Below are 11,592 nucleotides of genomic sequence, written 5' to 3'. Positions count from 1 at the left end.
TGAATACCACATTTTCAATATGGTCTCGGATGTTTTAATCTCACTTTGCATGTGTGCACTTTTTTTTTAAGAGAGAAAGACAGAAACAAACTCTTAGCAGTAAAGTCAATGTTTATTCCACATTCTGTTCCTGCTTTTATGATGAGCTTCCAATCTGTTAACCCAATAACAGAGCATGGCTTTCTGAATAGGACATGATTTGGCGTTGTTGTGACCAGTGCTTATTCTTGTCACTTTATAAGGTGTCAGTCATTTTGGCCTTTTTAGAGAGTTTGTAAACATTATCATGAAAATATCTAGATGGACGACAAAAAGGCAAGTAATCATTGGACTCCAATCCTTAATGAAAAGCTTGAATAAATGCATTAACATGTAGTTTATAACATGCAAGTTCCATTGCCAGGGGTTCACTGACTTGTATGCACAAATATGTAAAAGAAAATGGTTCTTTAATACATAGCATGTCACATGGCAATGCAATACCACTCAAATATAGTTTAGGAATAATGCAGACTAAATAGGGTTAATGTTTGAAAATACTCTTTTTATATTTTATCCTCAAAATAGACAATGCATCCTGTCAACATCTCATTCTAGACTACAGAGAATCATTAGATTTTCTCATTGCATTGGGATGTGTTTCCTCAACTTTGATGCTACTATGATATAACTCAGTGCTTTATAATGAATTTCAGGGACTTTACCATAAAAATTGCATTGTTCTGCCTGAATGTGCATACATTAACTCGATTAAATGAACACAAAACTATGGATGGATCTCGTGGTCGAGGATTACGGACTTGAGGACAAATGGCTTGACTGTCAAGAGTTGCCTGAGGTTTGTGATCTGGAGCATTTGAGTCCATTTACTTTCATATCAACTGCATAGTAGTAATACAAAGTTTCTTGAGTACAGCTCTCAATTGCATAGTGATGCTTCATCACATGTACATTTAACTCCTTTTCTTTTCCTTAAGGAACCCATCGTTAATACTTCACAACAGCATAAACGAGGGACCGGTATCCAGTTGCCTTCAACCGTGTGGAAAAGCTCAGCTGCTTCACTTTGAACATTAGAGGTATCTCTAAAGATGGTAATGACAACATTGTGAATTTACAACACTGGAATGTGCATCATTCACGGTAGTAATAAATAAATTGCAATACGTATTGGAATGAAATATAAGACATACATATCATACACACAGTCTACCCTGTTTTCAGGAGGTACTTCCAGATGTACAGTGGTCCGTTTTAACGTGACTGACTCTTCCGCCCATGTGAAACACTGAGAAGTAAAGCTTCAAGGTGATGTGTGTAATGTTCTCCCAACTTTGTGCAGAGTGGTTCTCAAACTGTGGTTGCGACTTAAGTCAGTAAAAAGACAAAAATTATCAGATGCACCAACATTGAATTAATCAACTAATTAACTTATAACAATGCATTTTAAGATAGTGTTTCCATTGACTGTCTTCAATTGATTAACGTTTATATGTCAGTGTACGTAAGTGTTTGGTTTTAATTTCTTAGCAAGCAAACAGTTGGCTCATTTAAATTTATTAGCTAAAAGTTTCAGTCCTTTCCATAAAATAAGAACAACAGCCTTCTGGCAAATGTAGAGAACTGTGGCTCAAGACAGAATCAGAGAAAAGGACATTGAATAAGACCCCTGCTCTTTTCCTTTCACTCTTGAAGTGGTCAACCACCTGAAAACGTTTGAGAAACACTGGCTCTGTGGCGCTTTTGCTCCGTTTGTTGGGAGTTACGTGTTAACTTGTGGATCGGTTTGAAATTTGGGGTGGGAGTACCTATTCGACTTGAACAATGGAAGACGGGGCATCTGACGGTGGCACAGAAATTACACACTTCACCTTTAAATTAGTGTGAAACATTTTGTAATGTGTATTTACCTTGTAATTAACCATTTTTAGCATAATCATGCAGCATTATCACTGCTTCATATACGAGGGATTTCTCTCTGGAAGTTTTCGTCCTGATTGTTTCGTTGTACATGCATTCGCTAAACCTTTACATCATTGCACATCTCATAGAAATAGCACACAATCATTTAAATCATTAAATATAAAACCAAAGCACAACTTTCCAGTGACAAAGGCAACTTTTTTTTTTTAAATTTGTACACTACTTGTGTTGCCATTAAGATCGAGCACACACTAAGTGCCTCACCATTAACAAAAAGCATTCCCAGGTCCAATTCAGGACCACACTAGTTTAAAGAGGTAAAATACACATTATACAGTACAGTGACAGCAGCAGAGACTGGTTGGTTGGTTAGTTGAGATGTAATGGAGTTATGTAATATCCTTATCGACATTTTGGCTCAGGTGAGGAGTTTGCAGTCTGAATAAGAGAAAAAAAGGCCAATGTGACCAGTAAAAGTGAGTATAAGTTAGTATCTGATCTGAGAAATTTATGTTGATAATGAAGAATTAGGAATAGGAGGTCTCCTGCTCCTATGTTCTCAGGCTGTGAGGATGCCGATGATCCACACCATCCCTGAGTTCCTAGCAAAAAAACAACAACAACCCGTGTAGCATTGTGATAAGGTATAAAGCCTTTGGGAGGTCAGAGAAGTGTGTCTGAATGTGCTTCGAAGCAGATACTTTAAGTAATTAACAGTACATCCACAAAGATGGCCACCTTCTTTTGAAAAGGACAACATCTCCAATAGAGGTTTTCCCAAATGGCACCCTCAGCCCTTGGAGTGTGCACACAAATAGTCCGGACTCAACTAAAGGGTGCAACGAGGGGCATATTGGCGGCAAAGGAGGCATCCTTGTAAATCTTGATAAATAGGACACCATATGGTCTCGTGGACACAAAACCGTGTAAGGAAAGACCAGGAGACCACAAGCCCACATAGATTTCACCATTTGGATCAGTGGCATTCAAACAGCATTTAAATAAAGTGTTGTCGTTTCAGCAAACATGTAGGGCAATGATAATAGTAGGTGTGTCCAATCCTACTCCAGGAGGGCCACCTTCATCTCTAATCTGCTCCAACACCCCTTTCTGGAGGTTTCAAGTAACCCTGAATGCCGCGATTAGGTGGTTCAGGTGTGTTTAATTAGGGTTGTGGCTGAACTGCAGGAAGCTGGTCCTCCAGGAGCAGGTTTGGACTCCCCTGGACTATAGTAGGTGTTGGCATAAGGAACGTTGAGTCAGTGTGTGTGGTCCTGCACGGCCCCTGTGGTCCCGGTCAAGGCCACAGGTGTGACTAGGCCATGCAAAGAGCCCATGGTGAGGTAGTTGGTTCTGTGAATATGAGCTAGTAGTGACCCAATCTAGGGTCCTGGGAGATGAGCCATAATTTCAGGTAAACTCCCAACCTTTTAGACTGGCAAATTTGAACCGTTAGGCTGAGTGTGGAGTGTGGCTACACGTCTCACTCCTGTCACTGTAGGTCCGTGTGCAAACAGAGAACTTCCTTATGGAAAGGCCTCACTGCTCTGAAGAAAGATGGCTAAAAGTCTGAGCCTTGAAAAGTAAGTAGACAAATCTCCTAAAACATGCTTACAGACAGGGAAACATGTTTGCCTTGTTTCCCTTCTGCGAATGTTGGAATCTTTTATACAATAAATTCAGTTAATTTTGTAAATCAATTTATGTTACATAAATCCACAAAGGGTCGTTCACACTGACAGAAAATAAATTTCATACGAGGAGGTCAGCAAGTCACCATACTGTTGGTTGCTAGTGGGCGTTCTACTTGACTGGTGGTGATAGTAAAAGACTCCAGTGCCTCAGGTCCCTTTTTTCCTCCTCTGATTACCAGATGGGAACATCATCTGCATAATCTCGGTTTTATTTCAATGTTTCACTGAGGTCATAGCTAAAGGGATGAGGCGGGTTCTCGAAAATGTCATCATAGTCTACTAAACATTGCTGAGCACTGGTTTTAAGGAGGTTTATTTCTTCTTGCTGTTGACTACTGTAACCCGACACCCTCGGGGGTTCGAAGCAATTCCCTGCCCTGTCTGTCCAGTAGAACCACTTCTGTACTGCAATATCCAACGGTTTCAGGCAGCGAATCATGTGAGCATCGCTGTCCACACTCCCAGTGGTAGTCGCCACGTGTTGCTGCCTGTCTGCATAAAGTTGAACTCTGCTCAACATTGTTGCGTTGCAACTCATGGCCTCTCACGTTGAAAATGAATGACATCTGGTACCTACATCACTGCAAATCTCTGTCAGGGTGAGCGCCTCCTTGAAACTGCAAGAGCATAACATTCTCATCACAGTTATAGTCAAGATAGTTATTCTTTTAAAATGGCAAGATGTTCTCAAATGTCGGGCTGAGAGGTGTTTGGAGCTGTGCTTGTTAGGGAAGCTTCATAAACAGTCCATTGTCCATGGAGGGGACGGACATGGGGAAGGAAAACTGGAATAGATTCATGTCAGCGGTGAGCGCAGCCATTGCAGCAGGATCATGCTCAATCTGGTTTCTCAGCGATGGGTCGATCTTCTCCAAGCGCCGCTTTAGCCTCTTGGCCTCCCTCTCACGGATTAGCCGTGCCTGCCTCTTCTCGGGTGTCTCGTTGGCCCGTTTGAGTCGCATGGCCTCGCGGTCACGCTGTAGACGACGTGACCGCTGTTCATCTGTCTCCTGCATCCTTTGCATCCGCTTTGCCTCACGGTCTCGTAAGCGGCGCACCTCCCGCTCCTCCGGTGTCTCGCATGCCCTCTTGGTCTTCTTGGCCGTTCGCTCGCGTTCCAGCCGCTGCATCCGCATCTCTACGGGCTCGCTCTTCCTACGCATTGCCCATTTCCTCATGGACGGCGACTGGGCATCCACAAGCTGCTGGTAGGCTACGCAGCTGTTGCAGACCAGCAAAACTCCAGCCGGGTACACAGGCATAGGGTTCATGAGGTCTGGAAGAGGTGGAAGGCCTGTGCTGGAAGGACTGAGGCTGTCAGACAGTGAAGGAAGAGGAGGTGCAGAAGGGAGAAGTCCATCTGGCAATGAGGTCAGTACAGTACCAGGATTTGTGCTGGGGTTAGTCATAGGGCTTCTGGGTAGAGAGTTGGACATGGCACATGCCTCACCCTCACTGTTGATCTCTATACTGCTTGTGTCAAGGAATTCCTTCAACTTTCCCCTACAATTTCAGAACAGGAAACTGTTAAGAGAATTTTTTTTTGAAAACAATGAAGCATCCTGATAAAATCATGTCTTGAACTGACCTGTTGAAGTTGTTGGTGTCTGTGAAGCGAGCCCCACACACTGCACAGTTGGACAGACGGTCCTCTGAATGAATGAGAAGATGGCGGCCAAGAGAGCCTGGAGAACTGAGAGCTCGTCCACAAACAGGACAGATATAACTCTTACTGCTACCCACAGCTGTGTGCTGGTCACAGAAAATAAGACAAGAGATTTCATACATAAATTCGTCTCAACTTAAAGGAACAGTCCAAAAATGTAAATGGTTATTTACTCAACCTCATGTTGTTCCAAACTCATTTGACATTTCTATCTTCTGGACAATTTTAAATAATGTACTGGTCATTTTTCAAGCATTTACAAAGGGGATTAGAGTTTTCAAGCTTCAAAAATGGCCAAAAGTAGCATTAACTTATCATTTAAGGTAGTCTCCATTCATCGTAAATGGTTTGAAAAGAGTGATCAGTACTTTATTCAAAATTTGTCCTCATGGAAGAAAGTAAGTAAGAATGACATAATTATTAAAAAAAATTAGCTTAAGGCTAGAATACACTACATAACTTTTGCACGGATTTTTGCTCTGATTTGCAGTCTGGAGGAGCTATCACTAGTTGCAGAAAGTCCGAGCCCGTCTGCAAATTTCAAAGTCATAGTTGACAGATTTCACAGACAATCACATAGTGTAGAATGGGCACAGACTGTGTCTTTTTTTTTTAGCTGGATTCCATCCAGTCAGAGCAGAGGACATTCAATGTTTGATGTTGAGTCAATTTTAGAACTCCTTGTCTTTATTTGTCAAGGATCTCCTGTGTGAGTTTGTTCAGGACAACTTCTGGTAGTATATGATCTTCAGTCATTTAGTGTATGATGCCCGGTCTTTGACTGTTACCATTTACAAAGTCAACAAGTGTTCAGATTTTAAAAGTTGTGTGGTATATTTCAGCATTTAGATGTGCTTCACAATCGGCATGTAATTGAAAAGCTCCAAATGCAGTTTGAGTGATCTGATAACAAAACGTTTTTGCGCTCGAGATGGATTTTAATACCAGGTGTTAACAGAGTCTAAAAATATACTAGAGGCTTCAGTAGTCCTTACCTGGTAGACATGTGCGATGAGCTGATCTGGGCTACTGAACTCCAGGGAACAAAGCGGACAAGCAAAAATTCCTCCCTGGTCTGTCCCCTCCTCGCTCTCCTATCAGACATAATGAACCAACAAACAGTTAAAAGTTTAGAGTAACAAGACTTACAGTCTGAAATGCAGTGTCATATTTTAAATGGTATGATTGAACACAAGTGAAGTGGCAACTGATAATGACTGTAGCTGCAGATGACAGATGCAGCACTGGTGTGGCGTGGCAGACAAATGGATCCATAAGCCTTTGTGACTCATTCCAACTGTCATTTAAACTGGGTTGCTATAGAGCCATGAGTCACCCTACAAAAATACCCTTAAAGATGTGATGGTGGAGAATTTTCTAGTGCTCTACACCTCAAAATTGTATGTAAATTTAAATAAAATGGCAATCATATAGACCTTATGTAGCCCCGCCTCTTTTCAGTGCTGCGCTCGTTGTGTTCTGTCTTCCGGTTTGTATTTCCACAGCATGAAGATAAGATCTTACGGATTTATGAATGAACCGCTAGTTTTAAAATCTTCCCGGTCTCACTGGCATGTATGACATCCGCTTCAAACATTAATCATGATAACTTTTGTTAACTCTACAATAAGTAAATCCACTTCACCAGCTGATTACTCTTCGACAGCGATGCCATAGAAATATACAGAGCTACCGCAAAAACGGAAGTTCAAAGAGAAAATTATAAAGATGTCTGCACGCTTGTTTCTCTGCCGCATAAGGTCTATACCGTACCTTTTCATTAAATTTTAATTTACTGATTTCAGAGTGTAAATCTGTTACAAATCTAAAATGTAATCTTTTTCAACAGTATAAAGTTGTCAAATTAACACTTAAGTGGCTCAAAAACAACAAATAAAAAAGATACTCAATCTTCATTCAAAGCTCTCAACTCAATCTAGTCAGAATCTGTGGGAATCTGAAAATGTGAATCTTATGAATAAATGTCTCAAGGTAGTATCTGACCACATATCTATATATATCTATATATATATATATCTATATATATATATATATATATATATATATATTTGCATTAAATTGAACCATTTTAATGGCAAAATAAAAAAAATCGCGTTCAGTAAATTACCTTGATGTGTACATACAATTATTATAGTAGGCCAAAATCACATATGAAAAGCATGCAAGGCTGGTCATTTTTTTGAAAATTATGTTTACATTTTAATTTTAAGGTTAGAAGTTAAGGTTAGAATATCTTAAAATATTATTATTATTTATTTATTTTCCTTTCAGGACTTTTAAATCCATTTGCAAATCATTCAAATAAGACTGGTCAAGGCTGAATAGTTTTGCGAGGCTCTTTATAAAGTGAGTTGTCTATGAAAAAGCTGGTCATGCAAATCATGTGATAAAAGAAGAATGTAAGATAATCACAACAATCTACTTCGTACATTAAACGTGCATAACTCACCTCCTTGACATCATCCTGTAGTATGAGGCCATGGCCTCTCTTATTACTCATCATGCTGTAATCGGCAGAGGCATTTGAGGAGTCATCCTTATCAAAATCACTATCACCGTCATCTGGCAGCATAGGAAAAAAAGTTAGTTCATAATAGTATCGACGGCGCCATCACAGGTCACCTTGCTTTTGTTTTCTAATAAGTCTCAACACTGAACAGAACAATCACAGTTGTCTTCCTGGATTTTTAATATTTTATGAGCAGCAAGCAAATATATAAATAAATTCACAGACAGCTGTCGTGAGTTGCCTTTGAAGCCGTGTAGCTCACCACTTGTGCTGTCTTGCTCTTCGGGTTCCTGTGAGTTGTTGCTATGGCATTCGCCATCTTCAATGAAGTCATCTCTAGCGTCCATCTCAAAAGTGTGCTGAGGGCCGGACAACCCAGTCGTGTGAAAAGGCCCTGTGAGTGAAACAACAGTCACTGAGAATACCACGATATATACTGTATAACTAGTTTTTGAGTGGTGCATGCCAGTACAAAACACTGCTTTGGTTGCCAGGGCATTGCTATGCAGTTGCTAAGGTATTTTGAGTCTTTTTAGTACATTTCTGGGTGGTTGCTAGGGTGTTGCTTACAGGCCCATGTTAAAAGATCCTAGTTGCACCCAGCTAGTCTCTATGATACTCTAATCTCGGGTCCCTTCACTGTAAGTCTGTAGAATTGCCAAAAATATAGATTTAAATTTTTTATTTGAGATGTCGTTCATGACTGTGGGATAAGTTACATGCCGAGCATTAATACTTAAAGGGGATATCTCACCCTAAAATGAAAATGTCATTCCAAAGTTGTGGAGCACAAAAGACATTTAGAGTAAGGAAACAGCCATAAGACATCATGAATGGGTTGTATGACACATTTGCTGCAAACTTTTTATTATAAAATTAACAAAAACATAAGAGTTGTTTCTGATGTAAAAAATAAAAGTTACCAGTAAGCTTAAACATGTGCACACTGAAATTAACATCAACTATTATAATAATAGAAATTAAAGGGGCTATATGTTAAAATGTATGTATTAATTGCTTTTTGTATTGCCAATGTGGGAATAGCTTGTAACGAAACTTAAAAAATGAGACCTTTCCTGACTTCCTAGGTTGTCTATGCAAGCCTGTATTTTTAAATGAAGGACTGTTTCACCAGGAAAATCCTTAAAAGATGAAATAACTTATACTTTTTATTTAAATAAGGCATTATGAAAGCAATATAATGCCTTAAAGGGATGGTTTGGAGTAATTTCAACCTAGGGTCCTTTGCACCATGACCTCGAGCCAAACACCCCCCTCTCCCCTCTCCCCTTGTAAGTACATCAGGGCCCGTATTCATAAAGAATCTTAATGCAAAGAGTAGCTCCTAGTGACAAAATTCTAAGAAAATTCTTAGAAATGTGGGCGTTTACTCTTAAAATTAAAGAAAAAATCCTAGTAAAGAAAAAAGTAATTCAGAAAGCATCTTAACCCTTAAAAGAGGTCTTAAGGTCAAAATTGTTAGGAGCACGGACGAGGACTTTTAAGAGGCTTAAGAGTTTCTTTAGCAGAGGAGAAAATGGCAGAAAGACGAAGAGGGAGAAGAAATGTGTTGCAGACAATGAATAACAGTATAGATTAGATAATAAGACGCTATAGATTAGATCGTGCAGGGATCATGTTTGTGACTGATCTTATTAGAGACATGCTAACATCTCCGACACAGCGCAGAAATTCCATAGCGCCAGAAATGAAAGTAATCACTACATTACGATATTTGGCAACTTGGAAAATTCCATGTTTGATACATTCAAACCAACATTCAAACCACCACTTAAATAGACATGCCAGCAATCAGTGTAATTGGAAAGAGTGGAACAATTTTTATCATTCTAAGCCAATCAAATACCTTATAGGAAATTAACAGCATGGTAAATAAAAAAAGGATTTATATACACATATGTGTGTGTGTGAGAACGGTCAAATAGGAAAAATTACGCATGTAATTTCAAAGTGAAGGCTTAGAATAGACCCTATACTTAAAATCACTTTTTTTTTTTTTTTTTTTTTGGACAACCAACCAATCACAGTCTTCAAAAGATTGTGTCATACATAGCAACGGGGTCAACCCCGCCTCCTCACTAAGATGAAAGTTTTTGTCTTTTCCTCACTCAGAGTTGCTCTCAGATCGGTTCCGAATCGCTTTTAAGCTAAGACTCCTACATAAAAGTTTTTAAGCTAAATTAAGAGTTTTCTTAGAGGATTCTTAGAATCTTTATGAATACGGGCCCAGGAGTTTATTTAAATAACACTTGCCTGATGGCTTATGCTACTGCTAACCCGGACTTCGACGTCACTTCTGTGATTTGGGAAAAGCACGGCCAGATTCTGCCGACAATACAAAGCCAAGTGTGAAATACAAACCTATTTGTACTACTGTAGAAGTTTGGTACCATTCTGGGAATTATTAGTGGGGTCATTTACGAGATATAACCTTGGATCCATTAGCGCCGGCACTAAGCCATTCGGCTGATATCTCTAAATAAGCTCTAACTTTAATAATGTTCAACCAAGCTTAAAAAAAGCTTGACCAAGGGAAAAAAAGTGTTTGGCTCGAGGTCATGGTGCAAAGGTTGAAATTTCTCCGAACCATCCCTTTAAGAATACCTTTTATAATGCATTATAAATACAGCCTTAGAAAGAAAGTGTTACCAAAAAGAATCCTGGATGCAGTGTTGAAACTTGCAACCTATAAAAAAAACCTGAATCTGATAGATTTTCACCTTGAATTTCAAAGAAAAGACTGTATATCAACAACAAGGACAACTAGGTCCAGAGATGCAGTGGTGCTTTGTGTGTGTACAGAACAATAGTTGATGCTGCATTATTAACACATTCCAAACAAGCACACTCCACCTCACGCTCACCAACCCCCACGTTACACGCTGAACCCACAACATACACTGCAGTCCCAGAGGAAACAGCCTGCATCTCCTGCGCGGCGAGTCCGTGCCTCTAATGTGAGAATCATCTCCTCCAGAGCACTCTATACACCCACACGGAGCCGCTTCCCACCCTGCATGCATCCCATTACTGCCATCTACCAAACACCTTCTGCGAAGCCGCTTTAATGAGTAACACGAACGGCAACCGGCATACCAATAAAACCAGATTTTAATGTTTTCTGATGAAAATATGAGTAATGAGTGCCAGTGCAACATGCCACAGTGTTCAGGGAGGTTGACTCTAGATATGAATCATATCCCTCCTTCAAAGATCTATGGGATATTTCTACCACCTGTTTTATTGTCCATCAGGCAAAGATTTTGTCTGATCTCTTATAAATGTAACACCTGATTTGAGGTAACATCAAAGCTTAATAGGCTTAAGTTGTGACACGTCGACCTTATTATAACGCTGTTTCTGTGTATAATCTACTCCTTTTCAAGTGAGAATTGTCCATCAAGCAAAAATGTAGTCTGATCTCTTATAAATGTAACATCAAAGCTTAATATGCTTAAACTGTGACATATCGACCTTATGATAACGCTGTTTCAGTGTATAATCTACTCCTTTTCAAGTGAGAATAGACATTTATGAGCACTATTATGAAACATTTAAACTAAGTGTTTAAAACTCCGTGTACACTAAAGAAGCCATGCTCACGGTGTCCCACACACCAGTGTTTTAACGATTCAGATTTTTTTTTGTGCCAATTTTGGAATGGAGATAAAGGTTAGGCTCGTGATTTGTTGTAGTTGATAGAACTAGTAAATTGGACATTTCATCACAATACAACCTGACATTAATTCTCTTAGCCA

General features: G+C 39.6%; 1 protein-coding gene across 2 annotated transcripts in view; it reads right to left on the bottom strand.

Moving 5' to 3' along the window:
• Positions 1-93: 93 nt before the first annotated feature.
• znf821 (zinc finger protein 821) overlaps positions 94-11,592 on the bottom strand; it is a 17,505-nt gene continuing 6,006 nt past the window's right edge. For both annotated transcript variants that reach the window (XM_082161327.1, XM_082161328.1), the window contains exons 2-6: positions 8,076-8,207; positions 7,754-7,866; positions 6,279-6,377; positions 5,206-5,369; positions 94-5,120 (exon numbers count right to left, since the gene is read on the bottom strand). In XM_082161327.1, coding sequence (XP_082017453.1) covers positions 4,343-5,120; positions 5,206-5,369; positions 6,279-6,377; positions 7,754-7,866; positions 8,076-8,207 — 1,286 coding nt within the window. In that variant the 3' untranslated portion in view covers positions 94-4,342. The remainder of the gene's footprint in view (positions 5,121-5,205; positions 5,370-6,278; positions 6,378-7,753; positions 7,867-8,075; positions 8,208-11,592) is intronic.

Source organism: Leuciscus leuciscus (genome assembly GCF_965113295.1).
Source record: "Leuciscus leuciscus genome assembly, chromosome: 2".
Classification (NCBI taxonomy): Eukaryota; Metazoa; Chordata; class Actinopteri; order Cypriniformes; family Leuciscidae; genus Leuciscus; species Leuciscus leuciscus.
This window is presented reverse-complemented; position numbering and strand designations above follow the sequence as displayed.